Below are 22,023 nucleotides of genomic sequence, written 5' to 3' on the forward strand. Positions count from 1 at the left end.
GGGAAATCCAGCGAAGAAGGCTGTCTGTGGTCTCAGAAATGCTTGTTTTATGGTGGCAGGGATGCTTGGCTCCTCCCTCTGGGTGGAGCATCTCCCAATGGGATGATGTAACTAATCTTACCAGCCACAGTGAGTAATTCAATAGCCCATTAGCAGGAGATTATCTTCCAGGCAGTGTCATTGTTCTTGAAAGAGATAAGAAAAACTGCCTAACCCCCAACAGATGGCAAAAATAGAATACATGCTTATTTTACAAGCCAGGACACCTGGGTCTAAAGCTTGCATCTCTCAGTTCCTGATGCTATTTGCTACCCTTCAGCCTTGACTGGCCCTGATGTGACTGACTGCTGGGCAAGTGGGGCTGGGGATGCTCAGCCTGGAGAGAGGAGACACTGGGCAGCCTCACTGCGGCTCTGCAGGACTGGAAGGGTCCCGCAGGAAAGAAGGGGACAGAGTGTTCAGCAGGGCCTGTGCTGACAGGACAAGGGGGGATGGCTTTCAACTGCAGCAGGTTGATGGAAGCTGCATCTAAGGAAGCTGCTCTTTTCCACTGGGGGTGGTGGGGCACTGGCCCAGGCTGTGCAGAGAGGCTGTGCATGTCCCATCCTTGGCAACAGGGCTCTCAGCAGCATGCTCTGGGGGAAGACTGCTCAGCTGGGAACAAGATGTTGTTCTTCAGGCTCCCTTGCAAGCCCAACCGTTCAGGGACTCCATCATTCCATGGTCTCCACTGTCCACTTCAGATGGAGCCTGGGAACTGTGATGTCACAGCCCACGCTCCAGCTGGAACGTCCAGCGCCCAGCAAAGGGCACAACACAACCCTTGGCCGCTGTGTTGACACGCTCTGCACCTTGCTCCTGCCTTCGCCTTTCACTCTTCTTATCCCCCCGATACCCCGATCACCTCGATCATTCCTGACAGCTCCTGAGTGCCTGGATTTCATCATCCAGCCCTGCAGGATGCTCCCCTTTCTTCTGAGGAAGGTATGGTGCCATTCCATGGAGGTGGACACCCCCCACCTGCCCGGGTGGGCTGGAGCTCTGTGGGCATGGAGTGGGACAGGGACCCGCTCTGAGCTTTTGCTACCTACCTCTGCAGGCTGTCCCAGACAGAGAGGAGGAGATGGAGGTAGATACCAAGATTGATATGGAGGAGGAGATGGAAATAGACGGAGAAGACCCTGGAGAGGAAGAGATGGATGTGGATGAGGATGATGAAGAAGAGATGGACGTGGATGTGCATGAGGACGAAGAGATGGATGTGGATATGGAAGAGTCCATTGAGGACATGGATATTGATTAAGAAGGTGAGGAAGCGGCCATGATCTTGGCATGAAGAGCAATGCCAGCAGCAGGACAGGCAGAGTGGGTCTCCTGCTGCCAGGCTGGGGCTGGGCTGGGTGCTCCCTGCTCAGGGACATTGTACCCAGGGCACTGGATTCTGGTGGCCATCCACAGCCCGTCCTGTGCCTGCTTTGCTCCACACAAGCTCCATGCCAGACCCAGCCAGGCTCAGTTCTGGTAGCAGAGTCCTGCTGCTGGGTAAGCATGTGCCAGCCTGGGGGCACATGCAAGAGCCCTCTGTGCCTGACTGGAGTGACCGTGCCATTTGCTTTTCTTCCAGGTGCGATGGACATCACCGACAGAGGCACCACCCTTTTGTATATATGTTTTACACTTTGTTGTTGTTTTTTAGAATATAGATTTTAGGGCTATTTTGGACTTCTGTAAATACATTTCACATAGTTTTGCTAGGTAGGTTTTTCTCTATATATGTTCTATCAATTGTTGTTGTTACAAACATTCTTAGAATGTAAATATCTTCTGTATTTTTGCTTCTGTTCTTCTGTAATAAACAAATTTTATTTTTCACATCTCAGTTCTCCTTGCATTTGCTTCAGGCACAGGCAGCATTTTGACAAGTTGTGCTTTCCACTTGCTCCAGGTTCCCAGGGCTGGAGGTCCCTGGCACAGCCTCCCCAGGAGTGGGGGTCCCTGTGCACAGAGGGGTCCCACTGACAGAGGTGAGCCTCTCCTTGCAGTTTCTCTGGACACACTTGGGAGCTGTAGGGGCAAAGCCCAGCGTGCCCTGGCCCATGAATCCCATGTTGGAGCAGGGCTGAGCCTGTGTGCTCCTGCAGAGCTTCAGCCATGGCTCTTCCCTGGGCAGCCCCAGGGCTAAGGAGGGGGCACTGGGCTGTGGGCACCCTGAGGGGCTGGAGCCAGCCTGGAGGGAGCCTCAGCCCCACACGGACCAAGATTTCCTTTGGAAACCCTCTCTGTCCCCAGACTCTGCTGAGCACAACAAGAATTGATCCTCCTAGTTCAAGGTGTGAAGTTCATTGCCACAAATTTGTCCCTTGGACTTTGTCCTGGTTTAGGGAAAATTTGGGAGATAACCCCCAAAGGGGCTTCTCTACAAAAGCAGATTCAATTGCCCCTCCACCCTCCAACCAGTTTGGGAGAAAATATCTCCTTGGAGAAAAAGTGGAAAGAAACCTGTTTATTAAACAATAGAACCCAAACAATATTAAACAACAAAACTTTTCACTGATCAAAAAAAACAAGCAAACTCAGAACAGCCACCTCCCTGGGTTGCAGCTCGGCTCACTCAGTCTTTGATCAGTCTCTCTGGTGCTGGAAATGCTGCTGCCCAGGCTCAGACAGGGGGGCTACAGGTGGAGCTGCTGGTGCTCTTCTGGGTGTTCAGTGCAGAGCAGGCTTGAACAGGTCCAAGAAAAAAGGAAAAAATCACAGTCCAGGGAACTTCTTTGCTTCAGCTAGGTAAAACTAACTAAAAGCAAGAAAATAGGGAAAAAGGAGCTCTGTCCGGCTGTCTGTCCATCCGCAGAAAACACAGTCCAGGAGCAGGAATGTGGAGGAGTGAGAGCAGTCTGAAAACAAACTGTGCGCTTCTTCCCTCCCGTCCTCACTGTCTGGAAGAGAGTCTTAAAGGTTTAAAACATATTATTCAGCGTAAACAGAACAAGACGATTGGGGATAAAAGCATCATATATTCAACCCAGGACAACACTCTTCATGGCAATGCACAGCGTTTGGAGTTCCACACAAAGACCCATCTCTGGCCTCATTCATCAGCACTTGAAGCAAGTGTGCTCCGGCCTCTGGGAGTGCAGCTCGCTCACACGGGCTCACTGTGGACACGCCGCAATCACACAGTCATTGAGTGCACCAGAGAACCTGGCCTCTAATAAAAGGCAGGAATCCCGCAGCCCACCCAACCCAATGCCTTGCATGACTCTACTTTTTCCTTCTCCTCTCATCTCTCATGTCACTTTCCCCATTTCCTCTCTCTGCCAGCTTGGCTTCTCTCTCTCCTGGCTGCAGCTTCAGCCACATGTGTGACCCTGCAGGAACATCCTGACCTACAGGGAAGTGGGAGAGGACTCTTTGTCAGCAACTGAAGTGACAGAACAAGGGGGAATGGGATGAAACTGCAAGAGCTGGAATCCATTCCATGATGGCAAGAAGTTCTTTCCTGTCAGGGTGCTTGTCCCTGACACAGGGACCAGCGCAGAGAGGCTGTGCATGCCCCATGCCCATCAACATCCAAGGCCAGCTTGGACAGGGGCCGCAGCAACGTGCTGTGCTGGGAGGCTGCTCAGCTTGCAACCAGATGATCTTTAGGGTCCCTTCCAAGCCAAACCATTCAAGGATTTCATCATTCCACCATGCCCACCTCCCAGTGTGGAGCGGCCCTGAAACTTCTGTGACATCACAGCCCCCACAGTGTTCCAGGTGGAACGTCCAGCACCTGGAAACCACCACAGCAGACACTCTGCCTGCTGCCAGCGCTCAGTTGGCGCTCGCTCTGCGCTCTGCCCGTCAGCACTCAGCTGTTGCTGCTGCTGCCTGGCCTTTTCCTGCTGCCTGCTCTGGAGCACCAACCCCAGCAGGATGAGCACTGCTGCGCCTGTGGAGGTACTGTGCCATTCCAGGGAGGAGGCAGCCTGCTTGAGCAGGCTGCAGCCATGTAGGAATGGATGGTGTGGGACAGGAACCCCACTGTGAGATTGTGCTGTCTCTTGCAGACTAACAGAGACACTGTGGTGGCGATGGAAGTGGACATGGTGCTGAATGAGGAAGAAATCATGGAGGTGGACGTGGAAGAGCAGGTTGAGGACATGGAAGTAGATGTGGAGGATGACATCGAGCAGATGGAAGTGGACGAGGAGCATGAGGAGGAGCCCATGGTCCTTGGATGAAGATGGAGCCCCACAAGTAAGACAGGCAGATGCTCCCCATGCCCTGCCCACAGACACAGTGGCTGCCCTGACGCCAGGCTGGGGCTGGGCTGGATGGCCCCGCTCAGGGACACGCTGCCCGCAGGGGGCCTGGATTGTGCTGCCACAAGCACCAGCCCTGGCCTGCCCTGCACTTGCCTGGGGCCACACCAGCCCTGCCAGCCCTGTCCCAGCTCCTGGGGCCCAGCTCCCAGCCCAGCTGGGCCCAGGGCTGGCAGCAGACTCCAGCTTTGCTTCTTTCTTCCTTCCAGGACTGCTGGAGATGACGGCCGTACCTATTACGCCTGTGTATATATGTTTGAAAAGTTAGGATATTTTTGTAAATATGTTCTTAGGTTAGTAGTTCTCTATAAATATGTTTTGAAGATTGTTAGTCCATAGGATCCCATGTAAATAAATCCTGTAGATTGTTGTTGTTGTTGTTGTTATAAGGATTTTTGTAATGGAAGGTGTTCTGTAAATCCTCGTCTTTGCCGATCTTCGCCAAATAAATACTGCTTCTTTATAAAACTCCACTTCTCTTTCTCATTCCTTTGGGCACTGTCAGAACCCCGGACGTCTCGCTGACCATCCTAAATGATTCCAGCCCCAGCCAGGGGGCTTTAAATCCCTGGCAGGGGGTTCAGAGACCCTGGCATGTAGCCAAAGACCCCTGTGCCTTTGAATTTAACCCATAAAGCATGTTACCACCTTTATGTCAAGAATTAAAAGTCACAACAATTTAGATAGCCTAGTAATAGTAATCACAAAGTGAACGGAAAACATTTAGAGCACTGTACACAGAGGTTTTGAACCTTGTACGAAAGAGTTTGGAATTGTCTACATAGAAGTCAGAGGTTCTAAGATAGAAAAATTTGGGCGTACCCTATCCTTCCTCTTTCTTCTCCCTAGCATCCATATGAAAGATGATGTTAGCATCCACAAATTGGTTTCAAGTAGAAAGTCACTATCTAACTTAAGTAATAGGTATTAAAACATTCTTGTAAACATAGTATACGCACTTTTTAATATAAAAGATAACACCAACCCGAGAGGCAAAAAGAGTGCCTTGAGCTGAGCTGCTGAACAAACCTCAGCAGGCCAGACAAAAAATGTTTTAGACAAAACATAAAAATCAACCTTAAGAGCGTGAAGCACATACTTCTCAACTCTTCCTTTGACAGCTAAGTTAGAAAAAGAGACTTCTAACATACCTCGAAATCCCCTCAACCAAAGAAAACCCAAGAGGCACAGGCAGCGTTTGAACAGTTGGGATTTCCACTTGTTCCGGGATCCTGGGGCTGGAGCTCCCTGGGGCTGCTGCCACGGCCACCCCGCGGTTGGGGGTCCCTGTGCACAGGGGGTCCCACTGACACCACTACTGCCGCTGGCCACTGCTGCTGCTCCTGGGCTGGGGCACAGCCGCGTCCCCAAGAGCTGAGCTGTCACCAGCACAGAGGGGGCTCTCGCTGCACTGGCCCCTGCAGCCATGCCACCAAAGCAAGGCAGGAAACTTTCAGCCACCCTTCCTGCTGCAGCCACAGCCACTCCTGGCTCCAGAGCCGCCATCAGCCCACAGGGATGCAAAATCCACCTGCCCGCTCTCAAGGCTTGACAGCCTTGGCAACTGTGGCACCTGCATCTGGGCTGCTGCAGGGGCTGATGTTTAAGGCTTGCAGCCTCCAAAGGCTCCGGGCTCTGCTTCCCACCCTGCTCTGCACTGCCCTGGGCCCGCATTGCTCAAGAGACAAAAGCCAAGCCAGGGGATCCTCACCCTGCCCAAATTGCTGAATTGACTGCAGTACTTAGGACCTTCTCCACTTTCAAAGAACCTATTTGTTTGATCACTGATTCGGCAGATGTCTATGGCCTAGTTCAGCGGGCTGAAAATTCCATTTTCAAAGACATTTCTAACCCCAACTAGAGCATTTGCTTTCAGCATTCATTTCTCTTTTGTCCCACAGACAACACCCACGCTATATCATGCACACAAGGCCTCATACCACCCTTCCTGGGTTCATAGTAGGCAATGCTACAGCAGATGCCCCAGCAAGGGTTGTCCAAACTTCCCCACGGAATGTTTTTGAACAGGCTAGGATCCGCCACCACTTCCACCATCAAAACATTCCTGCACCGCTCAGCATCTTTAAAATTACCCAAGATCCATGGCAAACACCTGCCCAAATTTTCAGCAACGTGCCTTTGCTTCTGTCAGAGCTGCACTCAATCCAAGAGGACTAAAGACTCTCCAGATCGGGCAATCTCACATCACACACCAAGCCCCTTTTGGGAGACTAAAATACATCCCCGTCTCAATCCACACCGACAACGCTGCGGTTTTCGCCTTTGCCCATGCTGGTGAGAAATCAAAAGATGCTATAAAACGTTCCTTTTTAGCCTTTTCCACCTTCCCTGTTCCACAGGAAATTAAAACTGATCATGGTCCTGCTTATACCTCCCACTGATTCCAACCGTTTTCTGACCAGTGGGCTACAAAACATGTCACAGCCATACCACACTCTGCCACAGGACAGTCCATCGTCCAGAGGGCCCACTCTTCCATCCAAAGGATCCTTGATCAACAGAGACAGGGAGTCCACATAGTATCTCCCATTGAGAGCCTGGCCAAGGCCCTTGATGTGCTCAACTTTTTCAACACCTCATTTATGGAGCCAACTCCCCCAGTCATCAGGCATTTTGAATTTCATGTCACTGCAGGCCAGTGAAAAGAAAAGCCACCTGTCTTGATCAAAGACCCTGAATCCAAACAAATTATGGGCCCTTTCCCATTCATTACTTGGGGGAGAGGATATGCTTGTGTCTCTACAGCAGCACGCCCAAGATGGATCCCAGCAAAAAACATAAAACCCTTCTGCCAATGGCCAGGCAAACACCAGGGCCACCTTCAGAAGAACAGAATGAAAGCCTAAGAGAGACAGCAGCAGCCTGGAAAAGAAGAAGAAGAAGAAGGACAGAAGAAGATCTCCTAAGCAGTGTGGACCACACAGACCAACACCAAGAGAGCTCAGACACCACTATCCGGGATATATCGCTTAACATTTGGAAAAACTGTACTCTAGCCTTGATATTTGATTCTTCTAATAAGCTGACTTCAAACCCATGCCTTACAGAAGAGAAAGTTTAGTGGGACCAGAATTTAAGTTTCACATTGCAATCTCCCTATCTCTTTACTTTCAGGCCACCCAAGCCTCCACCCACTACTAAATTAGCTAAAGTCAAAGGATGCTGTCTTTTGTTGCCACTGCAGCAGGAAGCTGGATGCTCCTCACTATGCCACATGCCTTCAGCTGGCTGGTTCCACAGCCAAGCCACAATTTCTTGCCCATGGCCACGCTTGTCAACCTCTTCTCACAGAAGGACTCAGTATACCAGAGCGTCCAGCTGCTCACAGATCAAATCAACAAGATCCAGACGAAAGACAACAACGACTGGCTCACTGGACTTTTGAAAGACTGGGACACGAAAGGCTGGCTTTCACCTTTAGTTAAGACTGTTTTGTGGGCTTTGTTTCTGGTATTCATTGTCTTGGTTATTCTATCCAGTTTTGCTCAACGCATGCAGAAGTCCATGGCAGAAGCCTTCATTCCTGAAAACAAAAAGGGGGCAGTTGTGGAGACCCAGGGGCCTGCCATTGAACTGCAATACCTTAGGGCAAAGGGGACCAAGGTGAAACAGAGAAACCCCTCTGAATGCAAGGCTCTCACCCATGGCCACTTGCAGCCTCTTGCAATCTGCAGGTTTTGTTGCTATCACCCACTTCAACTGCCATTTTTTCCTTATATCTACTCTCCAGACAATGTTCTTCCCTCTCTTCTCCCCTCCTTCGCCCCTTCGCCCTCCAATATAAAACCCTCAGTCCCCAGCCTCATTTTCTCTCTGGCCCTGGACCCTCTTCATGGCAATGCACAGCGTTTGGGGTTCCACACAAAGACCCATCTCTGGCCTCATTCATCAGCACTTGAAGCAAGTGTGCTCCGGCCTCTGGGAGTGCAGCTCGCTCACACGGGCTCACTGTGGACACGCCGCAATCACACAGTCATTGAGTGCACCAGAGAACCTGGCCTCTAATAAAAGGCATGAATGCCACAAATCACCCAACCCAATGCCTTGCATGTCTCTACTTTTTCCTTCTTCTCTCATCTCTCATGTCACTTTCCCCATTTCCTCTCCCTGCCAGCTTGGCTTCTCTCTCTCCTGGCTGCAGCTTCAGCCACATGTGTGACACTGCAGGAACAGCCTGACCCACAGGGAAGTGGGAGAGGACTCTTTGTCAGCAACTGAAGTCACAGAACAAGGGCGAATGGGATGAAACTGCAAGAGCTGGAATCCATTCCATGATGGCAAGAAGTTCTTTCCTGTCAGGGTGCTTGTCCCTGACACAGGGACCAGCGCAGAGAGGCTGTGCATACCCCATGCCCACCAACATCCAAGGCCAGCTTGGACAGGGGCCGCAGCAACCTGCTGTGCTGCGAGGCTGCTCAGCTTGGAACCAGATGATCCTTAGGGTCCCTTCCAGGCCAAACCATTCAAGGATTTCATCATTCCACCATGCCCACCTCCCAGTGTGGAGCGGCCCTGAAACTTCTGTGACATCACAGCTCCCACAGCGTTCCAGGTGGAACGTCCAGCACCTGGAAACCACCACAGCAGACACTCTGCCTGCTGCCAGCGCTCAGTTGGCGCTCGCTCTGCGCTCTGCCCGTCAGCACTCAGCTGTTGCTGCTGCTGCCTGGCCTTTTCCTGCTGCCTGCTCTGGAGCACCAACCCCAGCAGGATGAGCACTGCTGCGCCAGTGGAGGTACTGTGCCATTCCAGGGAGGAGGCAGCCTGCTTGAGCAGGATGCAGCCATGTAGGAATGGATGGTGTGGGACAGGAACCCCACTGTGAGATTGTGCTGTCTCTTGCAGACTAACAGAGACACTGTGGAGGAGATGCAAGTGGACATGGTGCTGAATGAGGAAGAAAGGATGCAGGTGGATGTGGAAGACCAGGTTGAGGAGATGGAAGTTGATGAGGAGGATGACATCGAGGAGATGGAAGTGGATGAGAAGGATGAGGAGGAGCCCATGGTCCTTGGATGAAGATGGAGCCCCACAAGTAAGACAGGCAGATGCTCCCCATGCCCTGCCCACAGACACAGTGGCTGCCCTGACGCCAGGCTGGGGCTGGGCTGGATGGCCCCGCTCAGGGACACGCTGCCCGCAGGGGGCCTGGATTGTGCTGCCACAAGCACCAGCCCTGGCCTGCCCTGCACTTGCCTGGGGCCACACCAGCCCTGCCAGCCCTGTCCCAGCTCCTGGGGCCCAGCTGGGCCCAGTGCTGGCAGCTGACTCCAGCTTTGCTTCTTTCTTCCTTCCAGGACTGATGCAGATGATGGCTGTAGATATTACGGCAGTGTATATATGTTTGAAAAGTTAGGATATTTTTGTAAATATGTTCTTAGGTTAGTAGTTCTCTGTAAATATGTTTTGAAGATTGTTAGTCCATAGGATCCCATGTAAATAAATCCTGTAGATTGTTATTGTTGTTGTTGTTGTTGTTATAAGGATTGTTGTAATGAAAGGTGTTCTGTAAATCCTAGAGTTTAGCAATATTTGGCAAATAAATACGGCTTCTTTTTAAAACCTCACTTCTCTTTGTCATTCCTTTGGGCACGGGCAGCGTTTGCACAGTTGGGATTTCCACTTGTTCTGGGATCCCGCGGCTGGAGCTCCCTGGGGCTGCTGCCACGGCCACCCCGCAGCTGGGGGTCCCTGTGCACAGGGGGTCCCACTGACACCACTACTGCCGCTGGCCACTGCTGCTGCTCCTGGGCTGGGGCACAGCCGCGTCCCCAAGAGCTGAGCTCTCACCAGCACAGAGGGGGCTCTCACTGCACTGGCCCCTGCAGCCATGCCACCAAAGCAAGGCAGGAAACTTTCAGCCACCCTTCCTGCTGCAGCCACAGCCACTCCTGGCTCCAGAGCCGCCATCAGCCCACAGGGATGCAAAATCCACCTGCCCGCTCTCAAGGCCTTGACAGCCTTGGCAACTGTGGCACCTGCATCTGGGCTGCTGCAGGGGCTGATGTTTAAGGCTTGCAGCCTCCAAAGGCTCCGGGCTCTGCTTCCCACCCTGCTCTGCACTGCCCTGGCTCAGCATTGCTCAAGAGACAAAAGCCAAGCCCGGGGATCCTCACCCTGCCCAAATTGCTGAATTGACTGCAGTCCTTAGGATCTTCTCCACTTTCAGAGAACCTATTCGTTTGATCACTGATTCAGCAGATGTCTATGGCCTAGTGCAGCGGGCTGAAAATTCCATTTTCAAAGACATTTCTAACCCCAACTAGAGCATTTGCTTTCAGCATTCATTTCTCTTTTGTCCCACAGACAACACCCACGCTATATCATGCACACAAGGCCTCATACCACCCTTCCTGGGTTCATAGTAGGCAATGCTACAGCAGATGCCCCAGCAAGGGTTGTCCAAACTTCCCCACGGAATGTTTTTGAACAGGCTAGGATCCGCCACCACTTCCACCATCAAAACATTCCTGCACCGCTCAGCATCTTTAAAATTACCCAAGATCCATGGCAAACACCTGCCCAAATTGTCAGCAACGTGCCTTTGCTTCTGTCAGAGCTGCACTCAATCCAAGAGGACTAAAGACTCTCCAGATCAGGCAATCTCACATCACACACCAAGCCCCTTTTGGGAGACTAAAATACATCCCCGTCTCAATCCACACCGACAACGCTGCGGTTTTCGCCTTTGCCCATGCTGGTGAGAAATCAAAAGATGCTATAAAACGTTCCTTTTTAGCCTTTTCCACCTTCCCTGTTCCACAGGAAATTAAAACTGATCATGGTCCTGCTAATACCTCCCACTGATTCCAACCGTTTTCTGACCAGTGGGCTACAAAACATGTCACAGCCATACCACACTCTGCCACAGGACAGTCCATCGTCCAGAGGGCCCACTCTTCCATCCAAAGGATCCTTGATCAACAGAGACAGGGAGTCCACATAGTATCTCCCACTGGAGGCCAAGGCCCTTGATGTGCTCAACTTTTTCAACAACTCCCCCAGTCATCAGGCATTTTATATTTAATTGGCAGCCCAATAAAAAGAAAAGCCACCTGTGTTGATCAAAGACCCTGAATCCAAACAAATTATGGGCCCTTTCCCATTCATTACTTGGGAGGGAGGATATGCTTGTGTCTCTACAGCAGCAGGCCCAAGACGCATCCCAGCAAAAAACATAAAACTCTTCTGCCAATGGCCAGGCAAACACCAGGGCCACCTTCAGAAAAACAGAACAAAAGCCTAAGAGAGACAGCAGCAGCCTGGAAAAGAAGAAGAAGAAGGACAGAAGAAGATCTCCTAAGCAGTGTGGACCGCACACACCAACACCAAGAGAGCTCAGACACCACTAACTGCGATATACCGCTTAACAATTGGAAAAACTGTATTCTAGCCTTGATATTTGATTCTTCTAATAAGCTGACTTCAAACCCTTGCCTTACAGAAGAGAAAGTTTAGTGGGACCAGAATTTAAGTTTCACATTGCAATCTCCCTATCTCTTTACTTTCAGGCCACCCAAGCCTCCACCCACTAGTAAATTAGCTAAAGTCAAAGGATGCTGTCCTTTCTTGCCACTGCAGCAGGAAGCTGGATGCTCCTAACTATGCCGCATGCCTTCGCATGGGTGGTTCCACAGCCAAGCCACAATTTCTTGCCCATGGCCACACATGTCAACCTCTTCTCACATAGGGACTCAGTATACCAGAGCGGCCAGCTGCTCACAGATCAAATCAATAAGATCCAGACAAAAGGCAACAACGACTGGCTCACTGGACTGTTGAAAGACTGGGGCATGAAAGGCTGGCTTTCATCTTTACGTCCAACAATATGAAGTCTAATAAGTCTAAGTGCCGTGTTCTGCATTTTGGCCACAAAAATCCCCTACAGCGTTACAGGCTGGGGACGGTGTGGCTGGATAGTGTTCAGGCAGAAAGGGACCTGGGGGTGCTGGTTGACAGCCGATTGGATATGAGCCAGCAATGTGCCTTGGTGGCCAAGAAGGCCAACGGCATCCTGGCCTGCATTAGGACTTGTGTGAGCAGCAGGAGCAGGGAGGTCATTCTCCCCCTGTACTCGGCACTGGTGAGGCCACATCTTGAGTACTGTGTCCAGTTCTGGGCCCCTCAATTTAGGAAGGATATTGAGATACTTGAGCGTGTCCAGAGGAGAGCAACGAGGCTGGTGAGGGGCTTGGAAAACAAGCCCTACGAGGAACATTTGAGGGAGCTGGGGTTGTTTAGCCTGGAGAAGAGGAGGCTTAGAGGTGACCTTATTGCTCTCTACAACTTCCTGAAGGGAGGTTGTAGACAGGTGGGGGTCGGTCTCTTCCACCGGGCAGCAACTGACAGAACAAGGGGACACAGTCTCAAGCTACGTCAGGGAAGGTATAGGTTAGATATTAGGAAAAAAAATTTCACTGAAAGAATAATAAAGCACTGGAACTGTCTTCCCAGGGAGGTGGTGGAATCACCATCACTGGATGTGTTTAAAAAAAGACTGGACATGCCACTTGGTGCTATAGTCTAGTTGAGATGTTAGGGCATAGGTTGGACTTGATGATCTTAGGGGTCTCTTCCAAACTCATGTTTCTGTGATTCTGTGATTTAGTCAAGACTGTTTTGTGGGCTTTGTTTCTTGTATTCATTGTCTTGGTTATTCTATCCAGTTTTGCTCAACGCTTGCAAAAGTCCATGGCAGAAGCCTTCATTCTTGAAAACAAAAAGGGGGCACTTGTGGAGGCCCAGGGGCCTCTCATTGCAACTGTAATACCTTAGGGCAAAGGGGACCAAGGTGAAACAGAGAAACCCCTCTGAATGCAAGGCTCTCACCCATGGCCACTTGCAGCCTCTTGCAATCCGCAGGTTTTGTTGCTATCACCCACTTCAACTGCCATTTTTTCCTTATATCTACTCTCCAGACAATGTTCTCCTCTCTCTTCTCCCCTGCTGGTCCTGGCTTCACCCCTTCTCCCCCCCGAATGAAACCTCATTCCCCAGCCTCATTTTCTCTCTGGCCCTGGACCCTCTTCATGGCAATGCACAGCGTTTGGAGTTCCACACAAAGACCCATCTCTGGCCTCATTCATCAGCACTTGAAGCAAGTGTGCTCCGGCCTCTGGGAGTGCAGCTCGCTCACACGGGCTCACTGTGGACACGCCGCAATCACACAGTCATTGAGTGCACCAGAGAACCTGGCCTCTAATAAAAGGCAGGAATGCCACAAATCACCCAACCCAATGCCTTGCATGTCTCTACTTTTTCCTTCTCCTCTCATCTCTCATGTCACTTTCCCCATTTCCTCTCTCTGCCAGCTTGGCTTCTCTCTCTCCTGGCTGCAGCTTCAGCCACATGTGTGACACTGCAGGAACAGCCTGACCCACAGGGAAGTGGGAGAGGACTCTTTGTCAGCAACTGAAGTCACAGAACAAGGGGGAATGGGATGAAACTGCAAGAGCTGGAATCCATTCCATGATGGCAAGAAGTTCTTTCCTGTCAGGGTGCTTGTCCCTGACACAGGGACCAGCGCAGAGAGGCTGTGCATACCCCATGCCCACCAACATCCAAGGCCAGCTTGGACAGGGGCCGCAGCAACCTGCTGTGCTGGGAGGCTGCTCAGCTTGCAACCAGATGATCTTTAGGGTCCCTTCCAAGCCAAACCATTCAAGGATTTCATCATTCCACCATGCCCACCTCCCAGTGTGGAGCGGCCCTGAAACTTCTGTGACATCACAGCTCCCACAGTGTTCCAGGTGGAACGTCCAGCACCTGGAAACCACCACAGCAGACACTCTGCCTGCTGCCAGCGCTCAGTTGGCGCTCGCTCTGCGCTCTGCCCGTCAGCACTCAGCTGTTGCTGCTGCTGCCTGGCCTTTTCCTGCTGCCTGCTCTGAAGCACCAACCCTAGCAGGATGAGCACTGCTGCGCCAGTGGAGGTACTGTGCCATTCCAGGGAGGAGGCAGCCTGCTTGAGCAGGCTGCAGCCATGTAGGAATGGATGGTGTGGGACAGGAACCCCACTGTGAGATTGTGCTGTCTCTTGCAGACTAACAGAGACACTGTGGTGGCGATGGAAGTGGACATGGTGCTGAATGAGGAAGAGATGATGGAGGTGGACGTGGAAGACCAGGTTGAGGACATGGAAGTAGATGTGGAGGATGACATCGAGGCGATGGAAGTGGATGAGAAGGATGAGGAGGAGCCCATGGTCCTTGGATGAAGATGGAGCCCCACAAGTAAGACAGGCAGATGCTCTCCATGCCCTGCCCACAGACACAGTGGCTGCCCTGGCGCCAGGCTGGGGCTGGGCTGGATGGCCCCGCTCAGGGACACGCTGCCCGCAGGGGGCCTGGATTGTGCTGCCACAAGCACCAGCCCTGGCCTGCCCTGCACTTGCCTGGGGCCACACCAGCCCTGCCAGCCCTGTCCCAGCTCCTGGGGCCCAGCTGGGCCCAGTGCTGGCAGCTGACTCCAGCTTTGCTTCTTTCTTCCTTCCAGGACTGATGCAGATGATGGCTGTAGATATTACGGCAGTGTATATATGTTTGAAAAGTTAGGATATTTTTGTAAATATGTTCTTAGGTTAGTAGTTCTTTGTAAATATGTTTTGAAGATTGTTACTCCATAGGATCCCATGGAAATATGTGCAGTAGATTGTTGTTGTTGTTGTTATGAGGATTGTTGTAATGAAATGTGTTCTGTAAATCCTCGTGTTTGCCGATGTTCAGCAAATAAATAATGATTCTTTATAAAACTTCACTTCTCCTTCTCATTCCTTTGGGCACTGTCAGAACCCCGGACCTCCCCCTGACCATCCTAAATGATTCCAGCCCCAGCCAGGGGGCTTTAAATCCCTGGCAGGGGGTTCAGAGACCCTGGCATGTAGCCAAAGACCCCTGGGCCTTTGAATTTAACCCATAAAGCATGTTACCACCTTTATGTCAAGAATTAAAAGTCACAACAATTTAGATAGTCTAGTAATAGTAATCACAAAGTGAACGGAAAACATTTAGAGCACTGTAGACAGAGGTTTTGAACCTTGTACGAAAGAGTTTGGTATTATCTACATAGATAGAAAAATTTGGGTGTACCCAGTCCTTCCTCTTTCTTCTCGCTAGCATCCATATGAAAGACGATATTACCATTCACATATTGGTTTCAAGTAGAAAGTCACTATCTAACTTAAGTAATAGCTATTAAAACATTCTTGTAAACATAGTATAGTCAGGTTTTAATATAAAAGATAACACCAACCCAAGAGGCAAAAAGAGTACCTTAAGCTGACCTGCTGAACAAACCTCAGCAGGCCAGCAAAAAAATGTTTTAGACAAAATATAAAAATCAACCTTAAGAGAGTGAAGCACATACTTCTCAACTCTTCCTTCGACAGCTAAGTTAGAGAAAAAGAGACTTCTAACGTACCTCGAAATCCCCTCAACCAAAGAAAACCCAAGAGGCACAGGCAGCGTTTGCACAGTTGGGATTTCCACTTGTTGCGGGATCCCGGGGCTGGAGCTCCCTGGGGCTGCTGCCACGGCCACCCCGCGGCTGGGGCTCCCTGTGCACAGGGGGTCCCACTGACACCACTGCTGCCGCTGGCCACTGCTGCTGCTCCTGGGCTGGGGCACAGCCGCGTCCCCAAGAGCTGAGCTCTCACCAGCACAGAGGGGGCTCTCACTGCACTGGCCCCTGCAGCCATGCCACCAAAGCAAGGCAGGAAACTTTCAGCCACCCTTCCTGCTGCAGCCACAGCCACTCCTGGCTCCAGAGCCGCCATCAGCCCACAGGGATGCAAAATCCACCTGCCCGCTCTCAAGGCCTTGACAGCCTTGGCAACTGTGGCACCTGCATCTGGGCTGCTGCAGGGGCTGATGTTTAAGGCTTGCAGCCTCCAAAGGCTCCGGGCTCTGCTTCCCACCCTGCTCTGCACTGCCCTGGGCCCGCATTGCTCAAGAGACAAAAGCCAAGCCAGGGGATCCTCACCCTGCCCAAATTGCTGAATTGACTGCAGTCCTTAGGACCTTCTCCACTTTCAAAGAACCTCTTCCTTTGATCACTGATTCGGCACATGTCTATGACCTAGTGCAGCGGGCCGAAAATTCCATTTTCAAAGACATTTCTAACCCCAACTAGAGCATTTGCTTTCCCCTTTCATTTCTCTTCTGTCCCACAGACAACACCCACACTATATCATGCACACAAGGTCTCATACCACCCTTCCTGCATTTATAGTAGGCAATGCTAGAGCAGATGCCTCAGCAATGCTTCTCCAAACCTCCCTACGGAATCTTTCTGACCAGGCTAGGATCCGCCACCACTTCTACCATCAAAACATTCCTGCACCGCTCAGCATCTTTAAAATTACCCAAGATCAGGCAAGATTCATGGCAGCCACCTGCCCAAATTGTCAGCAACGTGCCTTTGCTTCTGTCAGAGCTGCACTCAATCCAAGAGGACTAAAGACTCTCCAGATCGGGCAATCTCACATCACACACCAAGCCCCTTTTGGGAGACTAAAATACATCCCCGTCTCAATCCACACCGACAACGCTGCGGTTTCTGCCCCTGCCCATGCTGCTGAAAAATCAAAAGATGCTATAAAACGTTCCTTTTTAGCCTTTTCCACCTCCCCTGTTCCACAGGAAATTAAAACTGATCATGGTCCTGCTTATACCTCCCACTGATTCCAACTGTTTTCTGACCAGTGGGCTACAAAACATGTCACAGCCATACCACACTCTGCCACAGGACAGTCCATAGTCCAGAGGGCCCACTCTTCCATCCAAAGGATCCTTGATCAACAGAGACAGGGAGTCCACATATTATCTCCCATTGAGAGCCTGGCCAAGGCCCTTGATGTGCTCAACTTTTTCAACAACTCCCCCAGTCATCAGGCATTTTATATTTAATTGGCAGCCCAATAAAAAGAAAAGCCACCTGTGTTGATCAAAGACCCTGAATCCAAACAAATTATGGGCCCTTTCCCATTCATTACTTGGGAGGGAGGATATGCTTGTGTCTCTACAGCAGCAGGCCCAAGACGCATCCCAGCAAAAAACATAAAACTCTTCTGCCAATGGCCAGGCAAACACCACAGCCACCATCAGAAAAACAGAACAAAAGCCTAAGAGAGACAGCAGCAGCCTGGAAAAGAAGAAGAAGAAGGCCAGAAGAAGATCTCCTAAGCAGTGTGGACCGCACAGACCAACACCAAGAGAGCTCAGACACCACTAACTGCGATATACCGCTTAACAATTGGAAAAACTGTATTCTAGCCTTGATATTTGATTCTTCTAATAAGCTGACTTCAAACCCTTGCCTTACAGAAGAGAAAGTTTAGTGGGACCAGAATTTAAGTTTCACATTGCAATCTCCCTATCTCTTTACTTTCAGGCCACCCAAGCCTCCACCCACTAGTAAATTAGCTAAAGTCAAAGGATGCTGTCCTTTCTTGCCACTGCAGCAGGAAGCTGGATGCTCCTAACTATGCCGCATGCCTTCGCATGGGTGGTTCCACAGCCAAGCCACAATTTCTTGCCCATGGCCACACATGTCAACCTCTTCTCACATAGGGACTCAGTATACCAGAGCGGCCAGCTGCTCACAGATCAAATCAATAAGATCCAGACAAAAGGCAACAACGACTGGCTCACTGGACTGTTGAAAGACTGGGGCATGAAAGGCTGGCTTTCATCTTTACGTCCAACAATATGAAGTCTAATAAGTCTAAGTGCCGTGTTCTGCATTTTGGCCACAAAAATCCCCTACAGCGTTACAGGCTGGGGACGGTGTGGCTGGATAGTGTTCAGGCAGAAAGGGACCTGGGGGTGCTGGTTGACAGCCGATTGGATATGAGCCAGCAATGTGCCTTGGTGGCCAAGAAGGCCAACGGCATCCTGGCCTGCATTAGGACTTGTGTGAGCAGCAGGAGCAGGGAGGTCATTCTCCCCCTGTACTCGGCACTGGTGAGGCCACATCTTGAGTACTGTGTCCAGTTCTGGGCCCCTCAATTTAGGAAGGATATTGAGATACTTGAGCGTGTCCAGAGGAGAGCAACGAGGCTGGTGAGGGGCTTGGAAAACAAGCCCTACGAGGAACATTTGAGGGAGCTGGGGTTGTTTAGCCTGGAGAAGAGGAGGCTTAGAGGTGACCTTATTGCTCTCTACAACTTCCTGAAGGGAGGTTGTAGACAGGTGGGGGTCGGTCTCTTCCACCGGGCAGCAACTGACAGAACAAGGGGACACAGTCTCAAGCTACGTCAGGGAAGGTATAGGTTAGATATTAGGAAAAAAAATTTCACTGAAAGAATAATAAAGCACTGGAACTGTCTTCCCAGGGAGGTGGTGGAATCACCATCACTGGATGTGTTTAAAAAAAGACTGGACATGCCACTTGGTGCTATAGTCTAGTTGAGATGTTAGGGCATAGGTTGGACTTGATGATCTTAGGGGTCTCTTCCAAACTCATGTTTCTGTGATTCTGTGATTTAGTCAAGACTGTTTTGTGGGCTTTGTTTCTTGTATTCATTGTCTTGGTTATTCTATCCAGTTTTGCTCAACGCTTGCAAAAGTCCATGGCAGAAGCCTTCATTCTTGAAAACAAAAAGGGGGCACTTGTGGAGGCCCAGGGGCCTCTCATTGCAACTGTAATACCTTAGGGCAAAGGGGACCAAGGTGAAACAGAGAAACCCCTCTGAATGCAAGGCTCTCACCCATGGCCACTTGCAGCCTCTTGCAATCCGCAGGTTTTGTTGCTATCACCCACTTCAACTGCCATTTTTTCCTTATATCTACTCTCCAGACAATGTTCTCCTCTCTCTTCTCCCCTGCTGGTCCTGGCTTCACCCCTTCTCCCCCCCGAATGAAACCTCATTCCCCAGCCTCATTTTCTCTCTGGCCCTGGACCCTCTTCATGGCAATGCACAGCGTTTGGAGTTCCACACAAAGACCCATCTCTGGCCTCATTCATCAGCACTTGAAGCAAGTGTGCTCCGGCCTCTGGGAGTGCAGCTCGCTCACACGGGCTCACTGTGGACACGCCGCAATCACACAGTCATTGAGTGCACCAGAGAACCTGGCCTCTAATAAAAGGCAGGAATGCCACAAATCACCCAACCCAATGCCTTGCATGTCTCTACTTTTTCCTTCTCCTCTCATCTCTCATGTCACTTTCCCCATTTCCTCTCTCTGCCAGCTTGGCTTCTCTCTCTCCTGGCTGCAGCTTCAGCCACATGTGTGACACTGCAGGAACAGCCTGACCCACAGGGAAGTGGGAGAGGACTCTTTGTCAGCAACTGAAGTCACAGAACAAGGGGGAATGGGATGAAACTGCAAGAGCTGGAATCCATTCCATGATGGCAAGAAGTTCTTTCCTGTCAGGGTGCTTGTCCCTGACACAGGGACCAGCGCAGAGAGGCTGTGCATACCCCATGCCCACCAACATCCAAGGCCAGCTTGGACAGGGGCCGCAGCAACCTGCTGTGCTGGGAGGCTGCTCAGCTTGCAACCAGATGATCTTTAGGGTCCCTTCCAAGCCAAACCATTCAAGGATTTCATCATTCCACCATGCCCACCTCCCAGTGTGGAGCGGCCCTGAAACTTCTGTGACATCACAGCTCCCACAGTGTTCCAGGTGGAACGTCCAGCACCTGGAAACCACCACAGCAGACACTCTGCCTGCTGCCAGCGCTCAGTTGGCGCTCGCTCTGCGCTCTGCCCGTCAGCACTCAGCTGTTGCTGCTGCTGCCTGGCCTTTTCCTGCTGCCTGCTCTGAAGCACCAACCCTAGCAGGATGAGCACTGCTGCGCCAGTGGAGGTACTGTGCCATTCCAGGGAGGAGGCAGCCTGCTTGAGCAGGCTGCAGCCATGTAGGAATGGATGGTGTGGGACAGGAACCCCACTGTGAGATTGTGCTGTCTCTTGCAGACTAACAGAGACACTGTGGTGGCGATGGAAGTGGACATGGTGCTGAATGAGGAAGAGATGATGGAGGTGGACGTGGAAGACCAGGTTGAGGACATGGAAGTAGATGTGGAGGATGACATCGAGGCGATGGAAGTGGATGAGAAGGATGAGGAGGAGCCCATGGTCCTTGGATGAAGATGGAGCCCCACAAGTAAGACAGGCAGATGCTCTCCATGCCCTGCCCACAGACACAGTGGCTGCCCTGGCGCCAGGCTGGGGCTGGGCTGGATGGCCCCGCTCAGGGACACGCTGCCCGCAGGGGGCCTGGATTGTGCTGCCACAAGCACCAGCCCTGGCCTGCCCTGCACTTGCCTGGGGCCACACCAGCCCTGCCAGCCCTGTCCCAGCTCCTGGGGCCCAGCTGGGCCCAGTGCTGGCAGCTGACTCCAGCTTTGCTTCTTTCTTCCTTCCAGGACTGATGCAGATGATGGCTGTAGATATTACGGCAGTGTATATATGTTTGAAAAGTTAGGATATTTTTGTAAATATGTTCTTAGGTTAGTAGTTCTTTGTAAATATGTTTTGAAGATTGTTACTCCATAGGATCCCATGGAAATATGTGCAGTAGATTGTTGTTGTTGTTGTTATGAGGATTGTTGTAATGAAATGTGTTCTGTAAATCCTCGTGTTTGCCGATGTTCAGCAAATAAATAATGATTCTTTATAAAACTTCACTTCTCCTTCTCATTCCTTTGGGCACTGTCAGAACCCCGGACCTCCCCCTGACCATCCTAAATGATTCCAGCCCCAGCCAGGGGGCTTTAAATCCCTGGCAGGGGGTTCAGAGACCCTGGCATGTAGCCAAAGACCCCTGGGCCTTTGAATTTAACCCATAAAGCATGTTACCACCTTTATGTCAAGAATTAAAAGTCACAACAATTTAGATAGTCTAGTAATAGTAATCACAAAGTGAACGGAAAACATTTAGAGCACTGTAGACAGAGGTTTTGAACCTTGTACGAAAGAGTTTGGTATTATCTACATAGATAGAAAAATTTGGGTGTACCCAGTCCTTCCTCTTTCTTCTCGCTAGCATCCATATGAAAGACGATATTACCATTCACATATTGGTTTCAAGTAGAAAGTCACTATCTAACTTAAGTAATAGCTATTAAAACATTCTTGTAAACATAGTATAGTCAGGTTTTAATATAAAAGATAACACCAACCCAAGAGGCAAAAAGAGTACCTTAAGCTGACCTGCTGAACAAACCTCAGCAGGCCAGCAAAAAAATGTTTTAGACAAAATATAAAAATCAACCTTAAGAGAGTGAAGCACATACTTCTCAACTCTTCCTTCGACAGCTAAGTTAGAGAAAAAGAGACTTCTAACGTACCTCGAAATCCCCTCAACCAAAGAAAACCCAAGAGGCACAGGCAGCGTTTGCACAGTTGGGATTTCCACTTGTTGCGGGATCCCGGGGCTGGAGCTCCCTGGGGCTGCTGCCACGGCCACCCCGCGGCTGGGGCTCCCTGTGCACAGGGGGTCCCACTGACACCACTGCTGCCGCTGGCCACTGCTGCTGCTCCTGGGCTGGGGCACAGCCGCGTCCCCAAGAGCTGAGCTCTCACCAGCACAGAGGGGGCTCTCACTGCACTGGCCCCTGCAGCCATGCCACCAAAGCAAGGCAGGAAACTTTCAGCCACCCTTCCTGCTGCAGCCACAGCCACTCCTGGCTCCAGAGCCGCCATCAGCCCACAGGGATGCAAAATCCACCTGCCCGCTCTCAAGGCCT

General features: G+C 51.0%; 1 protein-coding gene and 2 long non-coding RNA genes across 3 annotated transcripts; all 3 read left to right on the forward strand.

The window, feature by feature from the left end:
- Positions 1-829: 829 nt before the first annotated feature.
- Positions 830-1,874, forward strand: LOC135298337 (ribosomal RNA processing protein 1 homolog). The gene is made up of 3 exons (XM_064415909.1): positions 830-984; positions 1,100-1,307; positions 1,625-1,874. The coding sequence occupies exons 1-2, from the start codon at positions 961-963 to the stop codon at positions 1,301-1,303; spliced, it is 228 nt and encodes a 75-aa protein (XP_064271979.1). The 5' UTR covers positions 830-960; the 3' UTR covers positions 1,304-1,307; positions 1,625-1,874.
- A 12,507-nt stretch (positions 1,875-14,381) lies between these two features.
- On the forward strand, positions 14,382-15,078 carry LOC135298349 (uncharacterized). The gene is made up of 2 exons (XR_010360338.1): positions 14,382-14,560; positions 14,823-15,078. It is a non-coding gene; the product is annotated as an uncharacterized LOC135298349 (long non-coding RNA).
- Positions 15,079-20,259: 5,181 nt separating this feature from the next.
- On the forward strand, positions 20,260-20,956 carry LOC135298350 (uncharacterized). The gene is made up of 2 exons (XR_010360339.1): positions 20,260-20,438; positions 20,701-20,956. It is a non-coding gene; the product is annotated as an uncharacterized LOC135298350 (long non-coding RNA).
- Positions 20,957-22,023: the final 1,067 nt, after the last annotated feature.

This window comes from Passer domesticus, chromosome 4, assembly GCF_036417665.1.
Source record: "Passer domesticus isolate bPasDom1 chromosome 4, bPasDom1.hap1, whole genome shotgun sequence".
In the NCBI taxonomy this organism is placed as follows: Eukaryota; Metazoa; Chordata; class Aves; order Passeriformes; family Passeridae; genus Passer; species Passer domesticus.

Bases quoted from the DNA above. Each gene is read 5' to 3' on its own strand.
- LOC135298337 (XM_064415909.1), top strand. From the start codon at position 961: ATGCTCCCCTTTCTTCTGAGGAAG. The intron at 985-1,099 runs GTATGGTGCCAT...CTACCTCTGCAG, and splicing joins TCCCCTTTCTTCTGAGGAAG to GCTGTCCCAGACAGAGAGGA.